Raw genomic sequence first — 27,526 nt, forward strand, 5'->3', positions numbered from 1 at the left:
TCATTGATCAATGAAGTGAAGGCACGAATGAGCAAATAAGAAAAAAATCAACATTTAAAGAGGCGCCGACAGTACGACGAAAAACACGAAAATGCGTCAAATAAAGAAACGAAGACGTGAATGGTGCGAAGGCCCTCATGAGTCGTTTATCCCGCTCGCTCAAACCTTCCTGTTGGGACGCATCAGACCGTAGCGAAATTCTTTTATTGCGTTGACAAACCAGACAGGAAGTTGCCCAAATAAATTACTTTGACTGCCACCAGCCTGTTCCAACACTTCCCGGATGTCAGGCGTCACATCACGCCCCCCTCCCTCCTGAGCGGCCAACATTTATGGACGGCAACCAATCAGACGCAAGGGGCGCGGCCTCGTCGGCCCATTCGCCGCAGCCTCGCCGACCTTCGGGAAGTGCTGTTGAACGAGAAGCGTGCGCAGAGATTTAGCGTTGGCCCCGACGTCACTTCCGGACGCTGGCTCTCCTCTCTGGCCCCGCCCCCTCATCCTGGGAGCTGAGCTCCAGTTGGGAGCGCTCCGTGTCCAGCTCCGGGTCCCGGACCGGCCTCGGCGGCGGGTAGTCGGGCTGGTAGTAGCGGTAGGGGTCGTCCTCGTCGGCCTCGCCGTAATTGGGGAAGATGTTGGACGGTAGCTGGACTGCGGGAACAGCGTGGGCGCCGTCACTCAACTCGGTCCGTCGAGTCGGCGCGGCTTCCGGGTTAGTGTAAGCCCCCGACCGAGACGCCGACCGCCCGTGAAAAGGGTTCCGTCGGGTTAGCGGGACAGGAAGAGGAGGAGCGACAGGCCGGAGAGAGCTCGGAAGAAGAGCGCGGCCGACCCCGGACCCGAAACCTCCGAACGTCGTACCTCCAACGTTGTAGCCCACGCAGGAGTTCTGGTCGCAGTAACCGGGAGGCCCGGCGGAGCCCACCGGGCCGGGAACCCCGGGGCGTCCCGGCGCTCCCGGATTTCCGGGTCTTCCCGGCGAGCCCTGGCCGCCGGGCCTGCCCTGGCCCGGAGGACCTGCGGCCAGATGTCCGGATGTGAGGAGGCCACCTCTTTGCGCGGAGGACAAACGTCACGAGGGAATTACCGGGAGGGCCCGGCGCTCCTCTGGGGCCTTGAACTCCAACGCCGGCGGACCCCTTTTCACCCCTCTCGCCCGCCGGACCTGCCGACACAAAGTCGTCAGCGTTCCCGCGGACGGTCGTCGGCGAATGAGCTGAGCGCGCCGCGCCTCGTTCTCCGGGTTGTCCGTTCTGGCCGTTTTGTCCGGGGAAACCGGGCCTTCCGGGAGGGCCCTGTTCCCCTTGGGGCCCCGGGGATCCATTTCGACCGGGCTCTCCAGGAGGTCCCGGGACGGTGCGGATGGTCACCGACGGGCTGGGCGCGTGGCTGAGGATGGCATTGAACTGGGCCACGTGACCTGCAACCGGATGGGTTTGCACAAGGTCCATGCCGGTCCTTTTCCGAGCGGCTGGCCCTTCCGCGCTAAGGTACTCACTCTGGATCAGCTGCTCACACACCTGCCTGGCGATGGTCTGGACCGTTGCCGTGGACTGCAGGTCGCCCTGGCAACGCGAAACCCACAAAGTCAAAGAAGAGCGGGAGCCCAAAAACGGCAGCGGGTCGGATAGAAGATGGCCTACCCGTTCACCTTTGTCGCCCTTGCTTCCCGGCGGGCCCTGCGGCGACAAGGAAAACATTGACAGCATAAACCAAAGACTTCCGATCTGCCTTGCAGCTGGAAGCGGATGGCTGGGAACCTTCCTCAGCTATCTGGGTTCGGGTCCCCTGGAACTAATGGTCCAATGAAGAACAAATCTATGGATCCCAAGATTCTCGGTTTGACAGCAGGCTATTTTTAGCACGGGGTCGGTTCTCCCTTAAAGGCTGCTTATGACTTTAGTCGATGGAAAAGTCTTTCTCGAGACCTCTGGAAGCAGAACTGTCACCAGCAAGTGATTAGATATCGGGTACCGCACGCAGCAGTTAAATCGCTTCTGATTCGACCTGTCGAGTCTAGAAGGGGGCTCCTCCCACCTGCGGTCCCTTCAGAAGGTTTCTTATTTTCTTCAGGTGGGATGTTTGAGTTTCTCCATCTTCTCCTGGGAGCTTTGTTCAGAGAATGCCGTGGAGTATTTGTGATGTTCTGTACGATTTGGTTTTCACCTTCGAAACTGTGGCCATTCAGGGCGAAACAAATAAACTTGACTTGACTTGAATAACAAGCCCCTGAAGTACTTCCGGTATTTCTGACTCCCGAGCCTCAAAATGTCCTCCTCCTCAAATGAAAAACATTGAGTATCCCGGTAGCGCACTGGAACATTGTGCTAGATATCTACGGCGTAGCCCGATTTCTCGCCATCACATCGGTTCGGATACCTTAGCGGCGGATAGAGTTACGACACCTGCTATCCTCTAAGCCTCGACAGGCTCAGACTCAAAATAATGCTAACGCTAACGCTAATAAATAATTAATCGACAACTGTATTACAAAACATATTATCTTGCACTTTCTGCTCCCCCCAGCAGCTTTGTTCAGCGGCACGATGGGTAAACGGCTGCCTGACAGTCAATGCTTAGACTCACCGGCGGTCCCAGTTCTCCGTGTTTTCCCGGTGGTCCCGTGTTACCGGGAGAACCCGGGGCTCCCGGGCTTCCCTGCGGATGAGAAGAAATTCCTGATATCGACGGCAAAATCCCCCAAAGCACCAGCTGGGGATAACACTTCATTCCAAACCACTTACGATAGTTCCAGGGGGTCCCGGTCGGCCGGGCGGTCCGTCTTTACCCGACAGGCCCTGCGGATGAGAAAAATCCGTAGGTATGAGGCCCGGGAAAGTATGGCTACGGCACTGAGCGCAGCGTGACTGTTTGAAGAATTGTGTACAGGTTATCCCGTATTGGTTTGATGCAAAAAGTATATTGGTAGATTAGTTTGGGTGAGTTTTTCCTGTTATTGCTGTTTGTGAAGAAGTGGAATTGACGCATCGCAAGCAGCTGTACAAAAGAGGCAGGCGCCGTGACCTGACCAAAGGCCAAAAGCAAAACGGACTGGCGGCGGCCAGCAGAACAGAACAGAAAAGCAGAACAGGGTCGCTCTTGATGTTCAAGGGAAAGAAGACTCATAAACTGCATTTACCACTATCGCAAACTGATCGTTTACATTGTGGCCAGATGTCTCCCCCAACCCTTTAGGGCAGCAATGCCTTTTGTACCCAGGGCCAACCCACATGAATAAATGAAAAATCTGTCAACGCGTAAATGGACTGGACGGGGATCTGAGAAGGTCAGGTTCCTGCCTGCCCTCCTCGCGAGAAAAAAAACCTAGTTGTCTTCCTTCCCGTTTGTTGTTTAGTAAATGTTCGAGGTTGCCTGAACCTAGCAGTCACTCACTCGGGGGCCAGGGAGTCCTTCTCTGCCGGGAACGCCCACTCGACCGGCCACGCCCTGAAAGACAGGTCACTCCGGATCAGCGGCCGGCCAGGTCGGAAAATCAGGCAGAGACACGTCTGCGGCATTTACCTGCAGACCTTGCTGACCCGACTCTCCTTTCTGTCCTCGCTCTCCTGGAGCTCCCTGCATGTGAACACACACGCACTTGTACTAACAGCACGCAGACATGACAACAGCATGCATGCCCCCACACGCATGATGTGAGACACGCTAACATTAGGCATGGGCCGCTAAGCGGGCTGACGCTTTACCGTGGCGTTAAAAAGTCAAGGTTTCAAAAATACCATTTAGCAGAAAATTAAATAAAAAAACATTTGAAATCGCATCATTAATCTGGTTTCTCAAAGTCTAGTGTGCCTCCCAGTGGACATTCATCCAAGCATGGTGCAGTTCAGTGATGAGGTATCTCTCGTGCTTGCAGAGTTGACTCGACAGGTCACCTTTGAAAATAATAAGATGCTGGTTTTTTTTTTTTACATTCTTGGGGTGCATGGAGGATGAAGAGGGGGTTTCAATCTTAAAAGTAGCTTAGCGGTTACAGGGCAATGTGACTTGATAAGAACATTAAAAAAAACAACAATGTTAATGTATCTTTTAATGCGTACTAACCGTGGTACTCATTTCTTAATGTACCAAATATTCTACATTTTGTTGAAAAATGTGTTCAATGGAAAACAAAATAGAGCTGTTACTTAATACCGTGACACAATGATATTTTTGCTCAAGGTTTCCATACTGTCAGGATGTGATATGGCCCCACGCCCAGCTACGAAACTGGGGTTCTTACCGGGGAGCCCCTGATGGAGCGTCCGCTGGGCCCCAGTGGTCCCGGGGGACCCTGGGCTCCTGGTACTCCGGGCTCACCTACTGCTCCAGCGGGCCCCTGAAGGAAGGGTTGATATGGTGCGAAGAAGATTTTCATTCCAGGCTAGATTTGAAATGCAACTGGATCAGAACTCACCACTGGACCGGGCGGCCCGCGATCACCTCGGGCTCCTCTTATTCCCGGCCCGCCCTAATTGAAAACAGCCTTGAAACACATCCTGTCTGAATTTAGCTAGCCAAAAAAAGAAACTGCGTGTGCGTTTGTAGCTCACAGGGGGTCCAGGAGGTCCCGCAGGGCCTTTGCTGTCCTGGGTGCAGGTGCAGGCTTTGGGCATGGCAGGACACTGGGCCTCGTCACGCTGGGCGGCGTATGCATGACGTGGAAGGAGGGGCGGCCATGAGACCTGAGCGCACAGTCCGCAAGCCTACGGCGAACTCACCAAACCGGGTAGTTCACAGCACTGATCCCTCGAGGCCCACGAGGTAGTGCACAAAATGTCGAACATCTGGAGCTCAAACTGCAACACGGTGTCTGTGAGTTGCAGCACCGAGCCAAAGCAAACCTAGGGCAGGTCGCGATTTGTTCTCACTGGCGCCGAGTTGTCCCTGTTCCCTCTGGAGCGAACCATCCTGCCCAGAACCTCCGTCCCAGCCGTGCTGATGTTTCCCGCCGCCTCGATGCTTTTGGTGGACACAGCCTGGCAGTCCACCAGCACGCTGGCGCTGGTCTTGCCGACCACCACGTGAAGCTGCACGGAAGATGCCTTGTCTTTCTCATTGGGAGAGCGACAACCGGAGCCCTGCTCGAAGGTGAGTCTCACGCTACGACCTTGTGAAAGCTTCCATGGAAAAGCTTCTTGACATGCGGCCCCTCGAAGGTGACGGTCTGAAAGTGTCCTCTGTAGTCGTTGTTGAAGAAGGTCAACGTCTTCCCGCCGTCTGCGCCGCGAGTCGACACAAGTGAAGCAGAACGCCGCCGTTCTCCAGATACCGCACACTCAAGACTCCAGACTCACTGTCCAGGATGACGCCCACCAGTGGCTCCTGGTCCTGGTCCAAGACCTCCCACAGTGCAAAGGGCTCCTGGGGGGTGTCGGGCAGCAGGCGGAAGAGCAGCGTAATGGTGTAGTCTGACGGAAGACCTTCAGGATGGAGGAGCCTGTGGAAGGTCGAGCGCTGTGAACATCACATTTTCTCGGCAGACACGTGTTTTTTTTCACCTGAGGTGGAGAAGGACCTGGTTGGCTGAGCCAGTAGAGCGTCGCCGTGCAGCCGGAAGCACGGGAATGCGTTAAAGGTTCCGGGTACCATGGAAACTCCAGCTAGGCTGCTGTAGTGTTCCTCCAGCAGCCCAAACGACTCCATCATGCGGAAACCTGGCAAGCACCGGACCGATTGTGAGCGGCTACTCGGCAAACCTCAAAGGGGACTTATGTCTCGGAAGGTTCTGGACTCCCGAGAGGATGGCGTGGGCCTCACCGGGAGTAGTGCCACCATTCAAGGCCACCAAAGGACACGCTGAGGACACATACAAATGTTCTTGAAGCAAAACGCTTTCAGGTAGGCGGCAGCCAGCGGAGGCCTTCCCGGCCGCCGCTCACTCACTGGCTGTGGCAGCTTCGCACACGAAGGTCACCAGTTTCTCCTCGATCTTCTCGAAGGCGTCCAGGTCGTCCACAAAAAAGACGTGTCTGTCGCTGGGTTTGCTGGCGATGCTCACCAACTCGCCGTAGTCTGCGTCAGCAAAGCCGATGGCGAAAACGATGAAACCTGCGGGAAAGCTGCTCGGTTTAGGCTCCGGCCGTGATGTGACCGGAGCCGAAGCGGCAAGGACCCGGGCCGACCTTCCGACTGCATCTCCTTGGAGACCTTGCTGACGTCGTCCTGCGATCGGCCATCCGTGAGGACCACCAGGACCTTGGGGACGCCCCTCCTGACCCCTCCCTCTGTCGTGAAGACGTTGTCCTTCATGTGGCGGATTGCGCGACCTAAGACGACGTGCCGCGCTGTTACAGCGGGCGCGGCGAGCGCGGGATACGCCGTTTATTCGCGTGACCGAGACTTGCCGGTCTTGGTGTTGCCTCCCTTGTAGGAGATTCTGTTGATGGCGTCCAGGAGGCTTTCCTTGTTGTCGTACGCGTTCAACCCAAACTCGGTGCGTGCGTCATCGCTGAACTGTGCGATGGCGACCTGAGGCCAAGCACGTGATGATGACGTGACGCCGACATAGAACGCCGAAGGCGCCTTTCCAGGAAAACCCACCTGCGTGCCATCAGGCCCGATCTGGTCCAGCGCCCCGGCGGTACTGAATAAGAACCTTATGATCTTCAGAAAGTTGTCATCCCCGATACTCCAGGATCCGTCCACCAAGAACGCCAGGTCGGCCTTGGCTGCCTTGCAGACTGCGCGTGTGTGAATATCGGGGTCAACGTAAAGTTTCTGCCGTTCTCTTTTGGTTCGGCAAACGAGGCGTTTGGTCGAACGTGCCTTCTTTGGCAGGGGGAACGGTGGGTACCGGGGTGGTGCTTGGCGGGGCGGAGGGCGCCGGGGTGGCCATGGCTTCTGCGCAAACAGTCGGAACCCCGCCACCTCAAGTCCGGTGTCGCGCCGAGAGCCCGAGCCGGCTCGCCGCCGGTCCGCGGGTACTCACCGGTCCTGTCGGCGATGGACACGGCCGGGCCTTCGGTTCCGTCCTGCAACTGCGCGTAGACGCTGATTTTGTGTGGGGTGTTGGGCCTGAGGTTGTTGAAACAGTGCCGACTGGATCCTGCGCTTAACTGGGTTTCCTCCACGTGTCCGCCTGTTAGTCACAGTCCAGCATGACGACAAGGCTCGTTTGTTCTGACTCCGCTAGGAATAAATCAGCCGCCGCGTCTTCAACCGGCCGCCTCTGCGGCCTTTGGCGTAAAACCGGCAGTTTAGGGGACGGCTAGGTACCCGCTGAACCTCAGCCCGGGCCCGGACACCTCCGAATGTTAAGACTTGTTGGCGGTTACTCCTTCTTTGCGGCACCAAAGCAAGTTATGCTGCCAGCAGCTATTTTTTTAGCAAAAGCGATGTGTTGTTGCATTAAAACTGATTTCAAAGGAGTACACGTTGTCGCCCGTACATTTTGCAAAGGTGTTGTTTTTTGTTTGTTTTTTGCGTGAAATCACACGTGAAAAACATCTCAAAGCCCGAGCTGGCTCAAAATTTCCCCCAGGGCTTAGTTAATAGCGCTAACTTTCTTAAAATAGACGTCGGCTGGCTCGATCGCGTCGCTGAAAATCGTATGGCCGGTAAAACGTTGATAGCGTGACCGTTCAGTTTTATTTTGCGTCAGAGCTAATTGAGTTGTTGTGACGTTTCGTATAATGAATCACGTTGAACGTAATTCAATCGTGCGGTTGCCACAAGGTGGCGGCGTAACTCACCGCCGGTGGACTCGATGACAACCCTGTAGGCGCTGGCGTGTCTGAGCGGCTGCCATTGAAGGCACATGCCGCTGGTACTCCGCTGGTAAACGTTCAGGTTGCTCGCGGCCAGACGCACTGCACGTACACCGTCATCTTCAATGTCAAGGCGGCGTCCAAGGCGACGTCTTCGAGGGACTCACGTGTCCTGGCCCGGCCCGACAGCGCCTCGCTGGACCCGCCGGCGTAGGACGCCAGGACTTTGACGCCGTACTCGGTGCCGCTCAGAAGGTTGATGATCATCATGGTGCTCACGTCTTGTCCCACAAAGGTCTCCAGGGCGGGTCCGGAGGCTGCGGGGAAGGACGGGACCTTCTTAAGAACGCTCACGCCGAGGAATTCCATCTCAAAGGGAGCCACTGACCCGACAGCGGCTGGTAGACCACGCGGAATCCCGTGGCGGGAGTACTGGGGAGGTCCCAGCTGATCCGGAAGCGGTTGTACCACTCCTCCGACACGCGGAGATTCCTGGGAGGCGACAGAGGAACTGGGAGACAGACGGAAAGGGACACATCGAGCGGACAGCGAGGGATAAAGACACAAACAGAGTTCGAGAGCGAGACAAAAAGACGGACGGACAGGCGGGCGAGATACGGTGGGAGGAAAGGAGACAGAGACAGAGAAGCGCTAAGAGAAAGAGATTAGGACAGCGAGATGAGACACAGTGAAAGAGAGAGTGAGACGGGGAGAGAAAGACAGACAGAAGGAACAAGAGCGAAAAGGGGCGAGGGAGAAAAAGAAGGCGAGAGAGGAGACAGCAGGCCAAATGGGGAGGGGAGACAGAGGAAAAAGAGGAGGGCGGCAGAAAGCGGGACGGAGAAACACAGCGAGAGAAATGGAGGCGCCGGGACAAAAAAAGCGGAGGGAAGCCAAGCAAGAGATGAAAACGGGACAGGATGAGAGCGAGCCAGGAGACATAGAGCAAGAGTTGGACCGGGGCAAAGGTGGCATTCTTGCAGCCCGTCGCCACGGTAACAAACGTACGCGTGCGTCCGGTGGCCGTGACGGTGGGTCCGTCTCCGTCCAGATAAACGGGCGTGACGGCCATTTTGTACCGGGTGTCGGCCAGCAGAGGTTGCAGCACCAGACTGCTCTGCGTGGACGGAAGCGTCCTCTGCCGTGACAAATCAGAAAAGGCCTCAGCTCATCTCCGCCCGAGTCCTATTGCATATCCGGCCTCTCTCTGAAGCCCTAAGCCTAGTTTGACATCCGAAGCCCGTGCTAAACCCTTGCCTCCCTTTCTCCTAAGCGTCGTTCATACAGTAGGTTCGAGCATGTCTCTTTTGGGCCGCAAACTTGGACTTCTTTAACAACGCGACACTCACAGTGCGCCAGAGGTAGTGAACGGCCGCTAAGTCTCCCCATGGTTTCACAGGAGCATAAATTCACACGATATGATTTGAACTACGTGATCTCACCGTCTCTTGGTTGCCGTCGTCGGGGCCGTAGCTGAGGCGGTAATGTCGGACGTTGTGGGCGTCCGCCTGTTGCCATGACACCCGCATGCTGAAGGTGGTCTGGTCATCCACGGTCAAGCTCCGCACGCCGTAACGAGGCGCTGCGAGGCCAACCGGCACCGTGTAACCAACAAGGACCGAGACAACAGCCAACACCGCATCCGAGGTGTGACACTCACCGGGAATGCTGGCGGTTGTCAAAGCGACGGTGGTTGTGCGCTCCGCTACCGAGGACAAAGAGCAACACACTGAAGTTGACGGCAAAATCTACTTGTGTGCACGAGTGCATGCAGTGATCCGTCTTCACTACATCGCAGATCCCCCCCAAAATATTCATTTCTCCATCATCCCGGCGATGATGGAACGCGCAGAACGTACCAGTGTATTCCAAAAGCAAAACCTGATCACTCTCCGCCTCGTTCCCGTAGATGGCGCTGATGAGGATCTCGTACTCGGTGGAGGGCCGGAGCCCGGTGACCGTGTAGGTGTTTGCGTTGACCGTGGCCTGAGGAGAGAAACCAGCATGTTGAAGGGCGCCTCCCGAAACTGGCGGCCACTCACGCGCACGCGCCGACCTCTCCGCTGTCGCTACCGCCACTAGGGCCGTCTGCGGGTGTCCACCCGAGCCGGTAGAGTACCACGTCGTCGGCGGGGGTCCGCCACGACAGGCGGAAGCCGGTGGCGGAGGCGTCGTGGCTCCTCACGTCCGCCGGTTCCGGAACGTTCCCTGAGCGCGCGCCGCCCGTGAGTGGAGCCGAGGTACGTCGCCGCGGCAACGGGCGGAAGGTTTACCGGTGGAGAAGCTTTGCGTGGCCGGCTCCGCACGTCCCTCGTCGTACGTGGCCGCCACGCCCACCGCGTACTCGGTCAGGGGGCTCAGGTTGCTTAGCACCCAGGTGGTCTGGCGCCCCGCCTCCACCTGCGCGTGAGCACCACGTGTACGGCGCGGTCTGTAATCCTCGTCATCAGCTTTTCTTCTTTACTTTTTCGCTTTGGTCGTGACGAACAAATTCAAGCGTTTGACTGAAGGAGGATCTAAAAACGGCTGGCACCAAATCAATTTGGAATCGGATTAACTTGAGGTAATTGATGACTATTACTTTGGATGGAATAATTGTCTATATGTAATGCATATACAGGTAAGGACTTCAGGACTGTTCTTTTTCCTAACATTTCATTCATATCTGTGGGATTTGGAATGTGTTCTTGGTACTCTCTCCCACTTTTGCAAAAGATCGTTTTTGACTCAGAGTCCCGCCTTTTGTCCAGTCTCTTATTATTGATAACTCTCCGGTCATCAATAACTACTTTATGAATTACAGCACTTAAGTAAAGTACCTTTCTACTCACGTACTAAAGTCATTGATTACCTTTGCTAGGAACAATTGATTTTCTTGGAGAAGGGGAAGGAAAAACTCAAAAATCCAAATTGGGAAAAATAAGAAACCTTTAGAGGGGACCACAAATCTTCTCTTCCCATCTCCACTATCTAAGTATTCGATTACTTTTGCCACTACACAGTACAAAGGCAACCGAAAGTAGCCGATTACTTAAGGTGCTAAACTAACACTCTTAAAAACGCGACGTTCCGTCGCTGAACGTCGTGAGAAACGTAAAGCTATGTCTTTGATAGGGAAGGAATTGATATTGAATTTTTCCGACCTGGTTACTTTCCACGCCGTCGCTGCGGGCGTAAACCACGCTGTAGCCCGTAGCCTTCCTGGAGGCGGGGTCCCAGGTGAGCCGGGCGGAGCTGTGGCCCACGTCGGTCACTCGCAGATTGGTCGCCGGGAGCAGCGCCACTGAGGGGGGCGAGCGCACGGCACAGGTCCGATCAGAGCGCGGCGAGCGGCCCCGCCTCGGGCGTCACTCAAAGTTTCGTTTGGCTGACGTCAAAGGACAAAAACTGGAAGAAACTTCAGAAGGATTTGGCAAGGCTTTCTTGGAAAGTCCAATGAAAGCAGACATCAAAGGGAAGACGCGGCGCCGTCGCACGTCGTAAAACCTCATCGGGTGAGAGGAAAAGACCGGAGGAGGGCAAATGCGAAAACCCGAAGCCGCGACGGCGAGAGGCGGGCGCCGCACGTGTCGGGACACGTCGGCTTGGGACTGACGTGTGCTGAGCTGGCCCGTGACGGGGTCGCTGGCCTCCTCCCCGTACATGGCGTACACCGTCACCGTATACTCCGTGGACGGCGTCAGGCCCTCCAGCTCCGCCTCCTCCACGTCGGCCGCCACCTTGACCTGCGCGGGACACGGTCGGCATCTGAGCGCCACGACGGCGTCTCGACATGCCGTCCTTTTGCGACATCTTGCGCTGACGTCATCTTTCGTCTTTTCTGTCCGAGTTCCCACATCGACTTCGGAGGGCGACGTCTTGGCCGCGCCGTTTCACGGCCCTCACCTCTTTCTCGTCGTCGGGCTCTCCCTGACTGAGCGGCGCGTAGAGGATCATGTATCCCGAGGCGGCGGGGGCGGGCCTCCAGCGGACCCTCATAGTGTTGTGGGTGGCTTCGAACAGGTCCAGGTGCTCAACGGTGGGCAGGGCCACTGCGGGGGCGCCCAGGTTAGGCTCGGAGCGCGGCTTTCCGCGTCGGCGTGACGGCCCACGTACGGGTGGTGGCGCTCCCCCGCAGCGCCTCGCTGGCGGCGCTGCGGTAGACGGCGAACACGGCCACCTGGTAGTCGCTCAGCGAGTTCAGCTGGTCCAGCAGGACGCCGCGCTCCCATCCCGGGACCACCTGCGGGCGCGGCGTGTCAGCGAGGGCCCGGACGTCCGCGAAGACGCCCGCGCCGCGCGGCACCTGCTCCTCGGGTTTCCCGCCGCTGGCCGGGTAGTAGACCACGCGGTAGCGCTCCACCTCGCCGGCCGGCGCCGTCCAGGCCACGCGGAAACTACGAGCCGTGATGTCCGAGATCACCAGGTCGAGCGGGGGCGCCGCGCTTTCGGCCGGGGGGGCCGGACCGCCTCCGACTGCGAAAGAAACCGACGAACGAGGCGTCTCATTCTCTTCGGGCCCGGCCGCGCCGGAGGTGGCCGCGGCGGGCTCCCACCCGCCAGCTGCTCCACCGCGCGGCACACGCTCCTGGTGAGAACGTCCACGATGTCGCTCATCACGTCGAAGTCGGCCACGTTGTAGACGTGCGTGTCGCTGGGCGGCGACGCGATGGCCCGCAGCTCGTCCTCGTCCGCGTTCTTCACGCCTGCCCCAATGCAGAAAGTGTGTTAGGCTGCGGCAAGGAAAGAAGGAGCTAGGAAGTGCGGGAGGACGGTAGGCGCGAGCGAGAAGGAAAGGAAGCAAGCGAGGAAGAAAGGGAGAAGGATGAGGCAAGGAAGGAAGGGTGGATTTGGGAACCAAGAAGAGAGGAAGGACGGAAGAACGGGAGGAAGTCGGCGAACCCCTACCGATGGCGAAGACCCGGATGCCGGCGTCCCTCATGGTCTGCGCGGGCGGCACCACGTCATCCTGGGACTTGCCGTCGGTGATCAGGATGGCCACCTTGGGGAGGCCGGCCCTGGCCCCGGCTTCCGCCTTGAAGCTGTTCTCCAGGGCGAAGGTGAGCGCCAGACCTGCGCGCCGGCAAGTCGGCGGCGGGGCCTCGTCAAGGCGAGCTCCAGCGAGGCGCGCGCGCGCGGGCGGGCGGGCGCGTACCTGTCAGGGTGTTTCCCCCCTTGTAGGGCAGGTTCCTGACGGCGTCCACCACGCCGGCTTTGCTCGGGTGGCGGTTGAGGTGCCACTCCACCCTGGGCTCGCCGCTGAACTGCACCAAGCCTGCGGGCGGGGCGGGGCGGGGCGGGGCGGGGCGGGGCGGGGCCGAGGCGTCACTCCCGGACGCGTCCCGTCACGGCAAAAGCGGCGGCGAGGCGTCTCTCCCGGACGCGTCCCGTCACGGCAAAAGCGGCGGCGGCTCACCGACGCGCGTTCGGTCCCCGTCCACCGTGAAGGCCTGCACCAGGTTCTCCAGGAAACTCCTGACCAGGCGGAAGTTGGAGCGGCCGATGCTCCACGAGCCGTCCACCAGGATGACCACGTCGGCGGCGGCCGGCGTGCCGCACGTGAACCTCCCCTCGCCTGAACGCAAGCGCTCACGTTCACACCGGCCGTGCCACCGGTTCTATTTTCGCACCCTCTCTTTCCTGTATGTTGAGAGGTCCTCTTTTGGACTTTTTTTTTTCGACTTCACTTAAAGGGGAGCTCGTGTGACATCGGCAAGCTAAGTTGCGGTGGGGGAAGGACCGCAATAGTGGCTGGGACTGCCAGGTTTTGATTTTTTGGGGGTCAATTTCCGCATCCGCGAAATGTTTCGTCGGTGAGCCGAACCAGACGGAAGAGGCGCGTCGGCCGCGGGGCGCGGAGGTGCGAGCTTGCGGCGCGCGGGTCAAAGTTGAGCTTCTTGCGATTCCTGCCGCGTTCCCGGAGCTGGCGGCGGACGCGACGCGACTTGTTTTACTGCCCGGCCGCGAGCTCGCGGAAGGCTGCGGAATGTTCTTCCGTTTGGCGTCCGTCGGGGTGGGCGGAGCTTTGCCCGCCGCTCGCGCGCCGACGCGTTACAAGTCGGCGCAGAACCAGAAGAAGTCATTCCAGAAGAAAAAGACATTCCAAAGGAGGAGCGGGCCCCTCAGTTAGTTTTTGCAAAGAAAACATTCGCCGCCCCCCCGCACTCTCGACCAGATCGCCGTTAGAATAACCGTACTCAGGGTATCCCGGATTTGTTTTCGCAACACCTATATGGGTAGACGTGGATATTTTCTGTCGGAGCTGTTGGTGAACAACATCTTCAAAGGGCAGAAAGGCATAAGATCACGGCACGGACCCGCACCCGCGGGTTGCCGTCCATCTTCAAAGCCGCGGGTTGCCGTCCGCTTTACTCAGGGGACGCCGTTGTCCGCTGGTGACGTTCCGGACCATTGCGGCCATGCGGGGCTATTCACGTAAACTCGACTGAGGCGACGCCGTCCGAGTTCCGCCCGTCCCCGCCGGGCCCGCTTTCCCATGGCGGGATGGGCGCATGGCCGTGGCTCTGCATCATTTAAGAGCCGTATATTCTTCGCGGGGGTCACTTTGGGTGTGTTCCGCGGGCCGCTTCAAAACGGCCCCCGAACTGTCGCTTGGGCACCGGTGCGCATTGCGATGCTGGGACGGGGCACCCCCTCCCCTCCCCTCCCCTCCCCTCCCCTCCCCTCCCCTCCCTTCCCCCATGAGTCGGTGGAGGTCTCTTTGAGGAAAAGACCTGGCGGAAAGGAAAAGAACGGCGGCGACGTGCGGGGACAGGCCCCCCCGCCGCCGCCGCCGCCGCCGCCGCCGCCGCTCCTGATAGACAGGCGCCCCGCCCGCCGGCTCAGTTATCCGGCAAGTGCCGACAAGATGGTGACGTCTGGTCTGGAGTCAAGTTGCGGACTTTTGAAAACTTGAGTATGGAGTCGGCTTTCGATACGGCGGCGCGAGGTGGCGCCAAAGGCGCCTTTACCGGGCGGCAGCCGCCACCTCCGGCAAACCCGAGTTGGCGCCCGTTTTGCCAACCGATCCGTCACCAATAACTCTTTCAATGCCATTGACGGTTATGAATTTTTAGCGGGCTCCCATTGACGCGCCCAACTCGCTTTGATGCACCTTGAGTTAGGAGCTCGTCGAAACGCCGCTCCTAAGTCAAGGCGGGCCCGCGTGGCCGCACGCCGGCGCCGGGCTTCTTACCTTCGCCGATGGCGTTGACGTGCGCGGGGCCGCCGTCCTGCGCACTTTGCGAGCGAAGGCTTTCCCGTCCCGACCGCTCGGCTGAGGACGAAGGACGGGGAGGACGTGAGCCCCCGCCCGCCGCCGCGCCTGGGCCGACCGGCGCCGTACCTTGGTGTTTGGCCAGCAGCGGTTTGCTCCTTTGCGCCCCCTTGAGGGCAAACACTTTGAAGGCGTAGTCTCTGCCGGCGTCGAAGCTGTCGATCAGCAGCTCGGCGTCCTCTTTGGCCACGCCCACCTCCGTCTCCTCGCCGCCTGTTGGCACACGCTGCCGTGGCTGTGTTTCTACAACTTTTTCTTTTTTAATCCAACATATTGAGGACATTTTAGAGAAGTCAAGTTGAAGGTTGAGACTTTGTCAAACTCCTTTTAGATTTTGGGCCACATGGAGGAAAATCCATTCCCAGATCGACTGGACTAATAAAATCATGCCACATATTTGTATGGCTTGAAAACAACTTTAGGTGTAGTATTGTTTTCCGATACCGTTCAAAATAGTCCGAGCACATCGCTATTCGTCCGAAGACTTGAATATTCGTTATAAAACAGTGGACGTTTTTCACTGATTGAAAAAACTTCTGATCCTTTCCTACTTTACAAAATCATCTCCCGGGCTGGATTCCAACCCGTCCGCGGGCCGCGCGCTGTTTGTTTGACAACATTTTTTTTTTTTTTTTTAGAAGTTTTAGCTCATTTTTAAACTTTACAAAATCATTTGTTCGACACGGCCGTTTGGGAGTGGGAATCGGGCACGTTTGCGCTAAGGGCGAGGAAATGCGCGACGTCCCCACAAGTACAGCGAGTTACCAGGCTGCGTGCTGTAGGCCAGCACGTATCCGTCAAATGGACCTTTGGGTTCCTTCCAGGACACCAGAAGCTCGGTGGGACTCAGCGCTTTGCTCCGGAACCTCCTCGGAGAAGCCACTGAACACAAAACACAAGGACGGATGGACGCATCGATGGACGTCTTTGGACGGGGGGGGGGCAAAAATTCAAAAGAGGACGACTACGGAAAAAAGAAAGGGACGGCGGACTCGCGATAGCTAGTATCGGTACGGGGCCGCTAGCCCGCTTGGGTCGGAGGTGTCGGTCCTCGCAGCGGCGCCCGATGCTTTTTACCGTCCCCGAGTCGAAGCGCCCAATTGTCATTGATCTCATGACATTTATTCGAACGTATCGGCCTGACTTTACACTTATGTCATCGTTTCGGAGGAACTTTCCGGCGTCAAAAGTGTTAGTGGGCTGGGTGGAAATGAATATTCTGCGCACCCCTGAGTGGGTTTGGGGCGTTATTAGTGAACCTGAACAAGAAAAAAAGCAGCACCGGGGGCAAAAGCGCGCACGCGAACGTCTGTGCCCCCCCCACCGCCACTGACCTTGTCCCTGCGCTCCAGCAAGGGGGGCGCGCATGAAGAACAGGAAGCCCCAAGTGAGCATCCAGTGAAGCGACATCATCGCGGCTGCGGGAAAACTGGCCCAAGAAAACAAAAGTTAATCCCGCGCCGAAGTTGCAGCGCGCGGTGCACGCGCACGCAGCAAGCTGACGGCAGGTGCACGCGCGTGCGCGAAGCTTCCGGTCCGCAGCTAGCCAACAAGCGTCCGGCCGGCTCCGCGCGTCTAGTTCTTCTGCACCTGAACCCGAACCTGACGCGCCCGAAGCGCGGCGCGGCTCGGCGCCGGAAGTGCTTTCAAAATAACACCCCGACGTCACCCCTCCGGCAACGGCCGGTCCTCTCGCTCGAGTGGAGGGTGGCGCTACTTTGACGAAGAATCAAGTTCGTCGCTAGCCCGGGACGCGCGACGTCATCCGCGGTACCGACCTTTCCGTTCTTCTTTCCGTAGGTCGATTAGTTTTAGCTTGCAGTAGCGCAGGCGCCGTTTCCGGTGAGTGTACATTTAGCTTGACACGTGCTTTCCTTTTGAGTCAGTTCGGACTTGTTGAAAGCATTGCTTTGCTTTGCTTTGCTTTGCTTTGCAGTCATCGCGCCTGCGGCCATTCATTCCGAAGGGGGGGGGGGGGGCACACGCCCCCGCCCGCACCCATGCCTCTCGTCACGGCTACTTAAGCGATTTTTTTAAGATGGCTTTGTGACTGTGGAATTTCCTAAACAGGATAAAAACGTCTTTGCATATGAAATATGTAATATCTCTTGAATTTTCTAGTGCCGACATGAGCTCGTGACGTCACAGGCAGGGCCGTAGACACAATTTTTTCCCCCAATAGGGTGGCCTAGCACTTGGACAGGTCAGGGTTTCGTGAAATAAAAGAATCCATTTTATTTTGGTATATGAATTGAAATGCCAATATCCCAAGCTAAAAAACAAACAAACAAAAGCTCCTATTTATATATGTTCTTTCATTATACGGTAGGAATGACTCCACATTTTTAATCCTCTCATCAGTTGTTGCTCCAGTTGAAAGGTTTTCTATTCTGCTCATCGATATGCAATAAACAGCTGTCAAGCGGTGTAAAATACTGTAAACGTGTTTAAAAAAAAACATTTGTCAACAGTTGCGAAAACCGTCAACCACGACGTGTAGATTAGGTATGTATTACGCACGTGATCTTTGAGGCGGGCCTTCGGACGTTTGTCTCTCCTCCACCCGTCCGTCCGTCCGTCCGTCCGTCCGTTCGGCCACATGTGCACTTCTGCCCTCTGTTGGCAAACAAAATTAGTACGTGGCAATTACTTGCCTTGACCGCAGGAAGGCAGCGATGCGTGGGCGCTCAACTTCCGTTTTTAAACCCTTCCAAAATTAAGCGAGAGTTGTGAAATTGCCAAAGAGAAAGACATGCAAATTAAAAAGTATTTGTCATCACCCCAAATAAACGCCCCATTTCAGTAAAAACAACCCAAAAAAGCAGTTTTATTTGCATTCATGTGCAATGTGAAGATTGCGACACACAGCTTGTGTGTGTGTGTGTGTGTGTGTGTGTGTGCGTGTGTGCGGTGTTTAAGTACGGTGGGGCAAATATTAACTGTCCAAAGTACATGAAAAGAACGTCAAACACACTTTGTGTTTGCGTGCAACTCACTAACACAAGTGAAAGTCACACAAAAGATGAGTGGAGGTGGCGCACGCATAATCGCGAGTCGTTTGTCTTTTATTTTCACATCTGGAAAGGTGAAGCCTGCCTTCGAAAATTAAACACGGTCATCCGAGACGGCATTTAGCATTAGCTCAAGTAATAACCAGACCGACCAGCTATTCGATTTGTTTCCAAATATTTCCCCTTTTGAATTTATTTCATGTTTTCTTTTCTACAAGCGAGACACAACATGAAGGCAAACAACTATTCAAAACGATGCAAAATTCCGCAAACAGATGACGGCACCGACTAGCCATTTTTAGCCCTGGGCTACCTAGGTGACTAAAGATCTTACTGAATGGCGAGATGCACTATTTAGGCCCCAAGCCCTTCTGGCTACGCATTTCAACGGTTTTACAAAAAGGCCAATCACATCGCGGTTGCAACAAGAGGTTAGCATGTTAGCTGCTAACCGCGTATGCTTAGTAGCCATAGGGAGGCTCGAGCATCAAGCTGCGCTGGCAAGCTCTGTGCTGATGAAGGGCTGCTAAAGGCTAGCTAAGTGCTAATGAGGGCTATACAGGTGACTGAAAGTCGCAGTGCGTCACGGGACGCGCCGTATAGGAGGTAAGCTTCATTCGCCATACGTTTAAATGGTTTTACAAAATGGCCGAATCATGGGCACAACAGCGATGCGCGGCGCCGTCACCGGAAGCAGTTAGCACGGGAGCTGGCAAGCGCTGGGCTAACGAAAGCAGCTAAGGCTCGCTAAGTTTTAATGGGGGGAAAAGTTTACGGCCAACCGAAGGGGAAAGAGCAAGACGTCGACGAGGTGGAGTGGCGAGGAGCGGGTGAGGGACGGGGACAACGTGATGCTAAGGACGGGCGCCAAGGAAAACTGACAAGAAGGACGGGGGGGGGGGGACGCCGAAAGCCCAGGTGCGTCTCCAACTTCCTGCCGGGATCGGGGCGCTAAGCCCGGCCTCAGGTGAGGGCCGCCGGCCCGGCCAATCACGGCCTCTGCCGCTTTAAGAAGATAATCCGGCCCCGGGGCGCATGCGTTGCGGCTGCGTGTGCGGTCCGAGAATGTGGAAGGCGCCGCGTTCCGGAAGCTTGTCGCTTGATGTCTTGTCGGCTCTCGCACAAACACGCACGGTGCGCTCAGTGGAAACTTGCGCGCGTTCGCCGACGCCGCGTCGGAGGAAGTCGCCGCCTCCGACGCCGATGCTGACGGGCACACCAGAAAGAAAGAGGTCAGAGGTCACGCGTCAGGTGGATCTTGCACATCGCAAAGTGTTGACCCCCTGCTCGTTCTCCCTTCGCTCACGCACACACAAAAACACACACGCGCGCACACACGCAGAGGCACTCCCCCCCACTCCGCGCTCATTGGCCGGACAAGACAAACAATGACACGGTTGAGGGGGGAACGGGGGCGCGCAGCGGGGGCGGGAGGACGAGAGAGACCAACAGAGAGGGAGAGAGGGACAGAGAGTGGCAAACAGAGAGCGAGCGAGGGTGCGAGCGAGCGAGCGAGCGAGCGAGCGAGCGGCCGCGCATCGATCGAGTTCTCCTGGCGGACGTTGGACACTTTTCACTTTTCACCGCGTTGTCCGAGCGACCAACATGCCCATCGACTTTTTGGTAAGCGGCCCCTCCCGTTTCTTCTCCTCGCGAACGTTGCTCGACGGCGACGGCCGAGACACAAGACGGCGAAGTCTCTTTTGACGACGTCACTGCGGCGTGTGGTCTGTGCGCAGCTGCTGCTGGCGCTGAGCGGGTGGCGCTGTGACATCACCGCGGCGTACGTCTTTCAGGCCAGCCGACCCGCAGAGGGCGGCGACGCCCCGCCCGCCCACGCCAAAGGTGAGAGGAACCCTGGGATACTTTGGAACAAGAGGGATCGCCGGCTTCCACCGTGTCCCTGGTTTCTTCCGTGTCCCGTGTTTGGTTCCTTGTGTCCCCGGCGTCTTCCGTCTACCCTGCGTTCGGTTTCCTTGTGTCCCACTAATCACCTGCGTCTGGTTCTATGTGTCGCCGCCGGTATCTTCCGTGCCCTCTGAGTTCAGTCCCTTGTGTTCCTGCTTCGGCGTTTCTCCCACATCCCCTGCGTTTGATACTTTGTGTCCCTGTTATTCACCGGTTTCCCCGTTTGGCTTCAGTGTCCCCGGTATCTTCTGTCTCACTTGTGTCCGGTTAAACATGTTCCCGGTGTCTGCCGTTCCCCCTGTGTTGGGTTCCCGGGATCTTCTTTTCCGCCTTTGTAGGGTTCCGTGCTTTTCCGACGACGCCCGTATCCCTTGTGTTTGGTACCTTGTCTCCCTGGTATCCCCTGTACCACCTGTGTTTGATTTGACGTGTACCTGGTCCCTCGCGTGTTCCCTCTGGTCGTTTTTGTGTCCCAGGTATTTTCTGCATCTCCTGCGTCTATTTTCATGCGTTCCCGGCATCTCCCGTATTCCCCGCGTTTAATTTCTTAACTCCTGTGTCCCCCGAGCCTAGTTCCTCGTGTCTCTGGTATCTTCTGTGTCACCTGTGTCCAGTCCAGGCGTTCCCGCGCCTGATTCCATATGTCCACCTCTCCCTTACGTCGCCGGTCTGGGTCTCCTGTGCCCCATTCCCCTTGTCCCGGCAGTGGTGTCGGAGTGGGTGAGCTCGTCGGGCTCGTGCGAGGGCCGCTGCTTCGAGCTAGAGGAAGCTGAGCCCCCGGGATGTCGCTGTGACAATTTGTGTAAAACCTACTACAGCTGCTGCTCCGACTTTGACCAGCGCTGCCTTAAAACAGGTCAGTAAGAACGCAGAGCGCTCCACACTCGCGCGGCCACACAACGGGCCTCTCGATTACGCATGCGGTCCGTGTGGCCAGCGGGGCGCTTCGAGTGCCATCCGGAGCGTTGCGGCGAGGAAAGGAACGACGAGCATGCGTGTCACTGTACGGACGACTGCCTGGAGAAAGGAGACTGCTGCTCCAACTACAAGGCGGTCTGCAAAGGTCCTACCAATCTTCCTGCTCTACTCTGCTTCTACTTCCTTCTTACTGAGACAGACATATATCCACTCTATTGCCGTCATCGTCCAGGAGAGGCCTCCTGGCTCCAAGGGGACTGTGAAGAGATAGCCACTCCCGAGTGTCCCGCTGGGTGAGTCAGCAGAAAGTGACTCAAAAGTGAGGCGAAGGAAGTGCAAATATTTGTTTTGTTCCTCGCAGTTTTGTTCGGCCGCCGCTCATCATGCTGTCCGTGGACGGCTTCCGAGCGTCATACCTGAAGAAGGGCGTGTCTGTCATGCCCAACATCCAGAAACTCAGTAGGTCGGCCCCGCCCACTCCCCCACGCCAGGCCTCGCCTACTGCAAGCTTACGCTAATGCTAGCGGGTTCTTCCCACTAGGATCGTGCGGGACGACCGCTCCTTATATGCGTCCTGTCTACCCGACCAAGACCTTTCCAAACTTGTACACGTTGGCCACGGTGAGTAATGTGCCCAGTTAATTTGTACTGGATCAACGCCGGCACAAACTAGCGGTCAGCGGAAGTCCCGACATCTTGTCGGGACCTTGGAGGCGAGAAGGGGTTTGTCAAAGGTCCCACGTGTCGGTCGGTGGCACGTAGGGACTACCGGTGGGGTCGAGCCACGCGATTCCCCGTCGTATCGGCTCGGGGCGGATAGCGACGAGTCGGGACCACAGGACGACCCTAACCCTGACCCTGACGGGGGTCACCGGGGCTTGCTAGCGGCTAAGCTCCCACAGTCCTGATGTGCCGGGCTGCACGTGACATTCTGTTGTGTCGCCGGGGCAGGGCCTTTACCCGGAGTCCCATGGGATCGTGGGGAACACCATGTACGACCCGGTTTTCAACGCCACCTTCAACCTGCGGTCTCGGGAAAAGCTAAACCATCGCTGGTGGGGCGGGCAGCCGGTGAGTGGCGGGGAGGGCGGGGCTTGGCGATCCCATCCTCTTTGCTATCGCACGGGGGTCTTGTCTGCAGATCTGGATCACGGCCAAAGAACAAGGCGTCAAAGCCGGAACCTTCTTCTGGCCCTGGTACTCGGCCGTATCTAAATATGTATTCGTCGGTCGCTGCCGTGACCGTGGCGAAGGCGCCGTCGATGCTATCGTTCTCTTTCAGGGTCATTGAACTGGAGAGACGCATCCTTACCATCCTCCAGTGGCTGCAGCTGCCAGACCAGCACAGGTCCAAGACCCGCTGCGCTTTCGCTGGGCTTGATGTGCAGCGCTAACGCCATTGTGTGTTGTTGGCATGGGCGCAGACCTTACGTGTATGCGGTGCACTCGGAGCAGCCTGACACATTTGGACATCGCTGGGGTCCGCTGAGCAACGAGGTGGGCCAGGGGGCGTGGCGTTAAGAACCACGGATGAAAACTCGCATTGGAAATGACACAACCGGGTGGTTATGACAACTCGATAGTCCGCTAAAGCACCCCAAACAACCCCAAACCTTGGTAATGAGCGAGTAAAGGACGATGACCACCACTACACGTCCGTCCGCCCCACCGTCGCCCGATCCAAATTCAATGATTGAGGGGTGGGACGTGGAAAGAAACGAGCCGAAAACCGAAAGAAAGGGAAAGGTCTCCAGCCTCGGCATGTGTGCGTTGCCGCAGTTGGATAACACGCTGCGCCAGATCGACGGCGTGATCGGCCAGCTGATGAACGGCCTGAAGCAGATGAACCTCCATCGCTGCGTCAATGTCATCGTCGTGGGCGACCACGGTGAGGCCCCGTGCAGACGGCGGGTAAGGACGACGGTGATTTTGAAGGCGTGAGCCCTTGCAGGCATGGAGGAGGCGCATTGCGACCGCACCGAGTTCCTCAGCAGCTACCCGCTCAACATCGACGACATCGCCCTCATCCCGGGCTCGCTGGGCAGGATCCGCCCTCGGGACCCCAAGTCGGCCACGTGTGAGTCTCCTTCCCGTTTCTGCTTCCCGCTCACTTCGCATCCACCTCGGACTTCGCCCGGTTCCCAATTCCTCTTTCGCGCTCTCGGCATCTCATCTTGGTTCCTGTACTCTGGAGTGTCTGCTCCACATCTACTTCCCGCTCATCATACATTTGGTTAGCTCTGCAGTTACTTCCTGCTGACCTCCTGTTCTGTTGGGCGCCTCGACATCTATTTCCTGTCGCCGTTCCTTTTCCGCTTCCCGCTTCAGCTAGCGGAGCCTTCCCGTTTTGCCCCCGCTTCCTGCTTCACCTGGCTCGTCAACCTGCTTAGCTTCTCCTTCCTGACCGTCCGTTTTTGTGTCGCCCCGCAGACGACCCGCAGCAGGTGGTCGCCAACTTGACGGTGAGTAAAGAGCGCCCCTCGGGGAACGAGAAGGGACGGGTGGCGCGTGGGGCGCGAACCGCAGATGGGGACTCTCCACTCTAACGCCGAGACTTGTTCCCTAGAGACGAAAAAAAATAAATATTAGCGTCCGAGTCTGTTTTGCGTGACGGAGGAAGAATAAAATACTGTAAAATTCCCAACATTTGATATACTGTAGTTCCATAAATTACAAACTAAATAATTGTAGGTATTCTCAGCGTACTCGATTTGGATTGCGGGCAAAGAACCTAGGACGTGACACGGACTCGGAACCCAAAGACTTGGACTCGTTTGAACTTGCGAGTCAAAGACCCAACGATCGACTCGGGCTTGACTTGGATTTATGGGCGGGAGACTTGCCACTCGACTTTGACTTGGAACCTAAGGACTTGGACTTGACTTGGACCGGTGGGTCAAAGACTTGAGACGTGACTTGGACTTGGAACCTAAACGCTGGGACTTGGCTTGGATTTGTGTGGGTTCCAGTGCAAGATGGCAAAGCAGCACTTCACACCGTACCTGAAGCAATATCTGCCCAAGAGACTGCACTACGCCAACAACCGCCGCATTGAGGACGTGCATCTGCTCATGGAGAGGAAGTGGCACGTCGCCAGGTAACGCGCCGGACGCCGCCTTCTTGGAGCACAACTCTCCTTTTACCGGTTCAAGCCCTATCGGCGATCTTCTCCGTCACATAGCGCCGTCTGGCACGGGCCGCCAACTAGCCTCCGCGCCTTCTTTCTCGCAGTTAGTCTCGATCGCTCGCCAGTCATTAACGCTCGCTTGGAATTTTTTTGGCCACCTTTGTTACGCGCTGGCGTCTCATCCGCCGGCGGCGCGCCTCCAGGAAAATGCCGGAAAAAATGCGGACGCGCTGCGGATTCTTCGGCGACCACGGCTTTGACAACAAGCTCACCAGCATGAGGGTGCGTTGACGTGACGGGATTTGCGCCGGCCGTTTCCCGCGGCCAGCCCTGACCAAGTTCCCGCTCCGCCCGTAGACTATCTTCATGGGACACGGGCCCAGCTTCCGCTTCCGCACTCAAGTGCCGGCGTTCGACAACATCGAGCTTTACAACGTCATGTGCGGTGAGTCGAGCGAGCGCGCGCCGAAAACGCACAAGCGCAGACGCGACTCCGCCCCTTCCCGCGCCGTAGACCTTCTGGGCTTGAAGCCGGCGCCGAACAACGGGACGCACGGGAGCCTGAACGCCATGTTGAAGTCGCCGCCCTTCCGGCCCGTCATGCCGGACGAAGTGACGGCGCCGACGCAGGACGAGGAGGCGGGAACGGGCGCGGACGCCTTCGACCTCGGCTGCAGCTGCGACGACGAGGTCGGCCCGGGTCGTCGAAGCGCCCGTCGGGTCGGGGGAGAAGCGGCGCCCTGACCTCATTTGGGATTGTTCGCAGAACAAAGTGGAGCAGAACACGGAGGCCTTCGGCCCCGCCCAAGATAGCCTCTATGACTACAGTGCGTCCCCGTCACCTCGTTCCTTACTAGCGTTAGCTCCAACGCCACTTGGTTACGCTGACCTCACACCCTGCGGGACCCCTTGCGTCGGGCGCCGCTTCAAGCCTTCCGTGCGGTTTGTCCCGCAGACGTGACGCAGTTGCCGTTTGGCCGCCCCGCCGCGATGTTTGACGCGAGTTACGCTTTGCTGCATCACTCCGACTTCATCAGCGCGTACAGCCGGCAGCTGGCCGTGCCGCTGTGGACGTCCTTCACGCTGATGCCGCAGGTGCGCCGGCACGCCGCCGCCCGCCTCCTTGCTTTGACCGCGGCGCCGCCTTAGTAAAAAGCCCACGGGGGCCTCGGGCCAACGCGGGCCGACGCCAACCGGCTGCGTTTCCTCAGGAGGACGTCACGCCTCTTCCGGACGCGCCCGCCGGCGGGCCGTGCCTGCGGAGGGACCGGCGAGTGTCGGCCGAGCACAGCGCCAGCTGCAGCGCCTACGAGCAGAACCCACTCCTCGGCTACGGTTTCCTGTTCCCGCCTGGTAACCGCGTCCGAAAAAGGATGCGCGCCGTGACGCGGCACCGCCCGCGTGCCGACCCGGTCGCTCTTTTTGTCTTCCGCGTCCGTAGAGTTGGCGTCGTCGTCCGAGTCCAAGTACGAGGCGTCGCTCATCACCAACACCGCGCCCATGTTTCCGGCCTTCGCCAGTAAGTCTAACGTCACCGTAGCGGCGCGCGTGCGGCGATATCGCCGCGCGGGCGTCTCGACAAAGGAGGGGCTGTCCCGCCCGGCAGGGAGCGTCTGACCGCGTCTTTGTTTGCGGACTTTTGGTCACGTGACGCGTGCGCGTGCTTGTTTGCCCGCAGGAGTGTGGCGCTACCTGCAGGGGCCGCTGCTTAGACGATACGCGCAGGAGAACAATGGCATTAATGTCCTCGCGGGACCAGTTTTTGACTACAACTACGACGGGCGGCGAGATACTTTGGAGGAGATTCGAGAGTGAGTCTGAGCTCCTACGTGTGCGACATGCGTGACGAGGGTTTCGGGCGGTACCTCAAATCACGGGGTGGCACATATTAAAAGCCACCATGATACCGTTGTAATAAGGCGGCCGGTAGAAAATAGCAGAAGGATAAAAGGACATGAAATAGGAGAATCGGTTCAAGGGACAACGGGTAAGATTTAGAGCGTTTCTCATTATGGACAGCCGAGCAGGAGGTGTGGCATTCACCCCTGTATAACAGACAGAAGTGCCGCCCCCCCCATGTCCCTTTAAAGGAATCGCGGCTCCCTCGGTATGGACTTGGCCACCCCTGGCCAGGGACGGGAAAGAGTTAGCTCGCCTAACCGGTGTCGCGTGCAGGTTGTCTCCCGGCACGCCTCCCGTGCCCACCCACTACTTCACCGTGGTGACCGGCTGCCGGCGGGCCAACCGATCGCTGGACGAGTGCGACGACGATCTGAGCGTCTTCTCCTTCCTGATCCCTCACCGGGACGACAACAGCGAGACCTGCGACGTGAGTCCCGCCCCCCCCCCCCCCCCCCCCCCCCGCGGGATCGACGAGGCCGGCTCGCGCGCCGGCTCACGCGCCTTCCTGCGCGCAGAGCGACGACGGCGAGCAGCTCTGGGCGGAGCGGCTGTTGCAGCTTCACACGGCCAGGGTCCGAGACGTGGAGATACTCACCGGCCTGGACCTCTACCGGGCCGGCAACCGGAGCTACGACGCCGTCCTCGGCCTCAAGACGTACTTGCGCACCTTTGAGACCGACGACTGACGCCCGCCGGCGCAAACCCGACTGGCAGACGAGCGCCCGCGACGTCACCCGACGCCCAACGTATCTCAGGTTTCCCTCGTGGCGGCAAACGCTCAACTGACGTTTTTGACACTAAATTTGGCGACCGCGACACCCGACCGACCGACCGACCGACCGACCGACCGACCGACTACACTGCCCCGTCTCGGGCAGCCGAGACCCGAACAAAAGACGGCCCGCAAGGAAAACCCGATCGAGCGAGCGGGTGACGTCCAAACGAGAGACGGCCGACCCGCCGACGCCCGACCGCGAGACAACGCCGAGGACCGCCTCCAAAATAGATTCGTAGCGTTTTTTCCTTTTGTTTTGTCTTTCCAACTACGGGAACAACTAGCGAGCGGGCGCGGCTAAACGCAGCGACGCGCACACCCGACGCCGATTCCGCCTCGACTCATTAACCCGTGGCTCGCGGGCGCCGCGGCTCCCGACCTTTAGGCCGAGCCGGCTAACACGCTCGGGCCCCTCCGTCTTATTTAACGCACTCGGCAAAAAGGACTTTGTTCTTAACCGTTTCGGTGTTTCCGCTTTGTCAGAGCTGGAAATGAGAAATGCTCACAACCTGACAGGCCTCTCGGTTATGTTTTAGCGCAGACTCGATGGTTGACGTTCATCCGTTCGGCTCCGCCTCTTTTAATGGGATGCTATTTGGTCCTGGAATGATTTTCATACTGGTTCATGGCGACTACCAATAAAAGTCTGAAATGAGGGTCGTGCGGGCTTGATTGGCGGACGGACGGATACCCAGCCCTCCAGCGACAAGAAAGCGCAGCCAAGGTATGACCGGAAAGAGCGAGCGGCAGACGCATGAGACGCAGCCGGAGGGTCCAAGTGGAAGCGGCCCGGAATCACGCGCCGCCCTTGGATACCAAGGCTTGGGAGTTTCCGCTCGCGGCCTTCCCGCGTCGCGTCCCGAGGCGGACTAGCGCTCGTCGCTAAGGTGGCTCCGTCCCCGTTCTCGGGTCGGAGGTTGGGGC

At 57.9% G+C, this 27,526-nt stretch overlaps 2 protein-coding genes across 5 annotated transcripts; one reads left to right on the plus strand and one right to left on the minus strand.

Annotated features, from left to right (window-relative positions):
- Window positions 1–185: 185 nt before the first annotated feature.
- On the minus strand, window positions 186–19,733 carry LOC148405953 (collagen alpha-1(XIV) chain-like). Of its 4 annotated transcripts, none has more exons than XM_088404460.1 (48): window positions 17,482–19,733; window positions 16,296–16,390; window positions 15,727–15,843; window positions 15,031–15,174; window positions 14,881–14,961; window positions 13,102–13,260; window positions 12,841–12,960; window positions 12,594–12,758; window positions 12,242–12,391; window positions 11,992–12,161; window positions 11,802–11,928; window positions 11,592–11,737; window positions 11,302–11,431; window positions 10,850–10,989; window positions 9,980–10,106; window positions 9,763–9,914; window positions 9,566–9,692; window positions 9,367–9,411; window positions 9,149–9,288; window positions 8,715–8,844; window positions 8,095–8,217; window positions 7,874–8,023; window positions 7,692–7,808; window positions 6,929–7,078; window positions 6,766–6,840; window positions 6,541–6,680; window positions 6,345–6,468; window positions 6,123–6,266; window positions 5,884–6,048; window positions 5,758–5,796; window positions 5,516–5,654; window positions 5,295–5,437; window positions 5,108–5,217; window positions 4,869–5,027; window positions 4,719–4,796; window positions 4,551–4,637; window positions 4,415–4,468; window positions 4,241–4,336; window positions 3,523–3,576; window positions 3,394–3,447; window positions 2,745–2,798; window positions 2,587–2,658; window positions 1,644–1,679; window positions 1,499–1,565; window positions 1,232–1,420; window positions 1,088–1,165; window positions 862–1,017; window positions 186–651 (listed from the first exon to the last, which is right to left on the minus strand). In XM_088404460.1, exons 2-48 carry the CDS (start codon window positions 16,372–16,374, stop codon window positions 458–460), a joined length of 5,496 nt encoding a protein of 1,831 aa, XP_088260586.1. In that variant the 5' UTR covers window positions 16,375–16,390; window positions 17,482–19,733; the 3' UTR covers window positions 186–457. The 4 variants fall into 4 exon arrangements, with proteins under 4 accessions (XP_088260586.1, XP_088260587.1, XP_088260585.1 ...); XM_088404461.1 differs by lacking the exon at window positions 17,482–19,733 and adding an exon at window positions 16,740–16,852; XM_088404459.1 differs by lacking the exon at window positions 17,482–19,733 and having other exon boundaries at window positions 16,296–16,636.
- On the plus strand, window positions 19,428–27,258 carry LOC148405954 (autotaxin-like). Its single transcript, XM_088404466.1, has 25 exons — window positions 19,428–19,595; window positions 19,712–19,817; window positions 20,587–20,736; window positions 20,818–20,943; window positions 21,031–21,091; window positions 21,160–21,257; window positions 21,340–21,419; window positions 21,750–21,869; window positions 21,940–21,995; window positions 22,081–22,146; window positions 22,223–22,295; window positions 22,578–22,686; window positions 22,750–22,875; window positions 23,229–23,260; window positions 23,768–23,895; window positions 24,129–24,207; window positions 24,283–24,370; window positions 24,440–24,615; window positions 24,692–24,752; window positions 24,881–25,020; window positions 25,137–25,278; window positions 25,367–25,444; window positions 25,604–25,736; window positions 26,101–26,254; window positions 26,343–27,258. Exons 1-25 carry the CDS (start codon window positions 19,578–19,580, stop codon window positions 26,511–26,513), a joined length of 2,571 nt encoding a protein of 856 aa, XP_088260592.1. The 5' UTR covers window positions 19,428–19,577; the 3' UTR covers window positions 26,514–27,258.
- The last annotated feature ends 268 nt before the right edge of the window (window positions 27,259–27,526 follow it).

Source organism: Hippichthys cyanospilos, chromosome 21 (genome assembly GCF_059441005.1).
Source record: "Hippichthys cyanospilos isolate Australia breed blue-spotted pipefish chromosome 21, RoL_Hcya_1.0, whole genome shotgun sequence".
Lineage (NCBI taxonomy): Eukaryota > Metazoa > Chordata > Actinopteri > Syngnathiformes > Syngnathidae > Hippichthys > Hippichthys cyanospilos.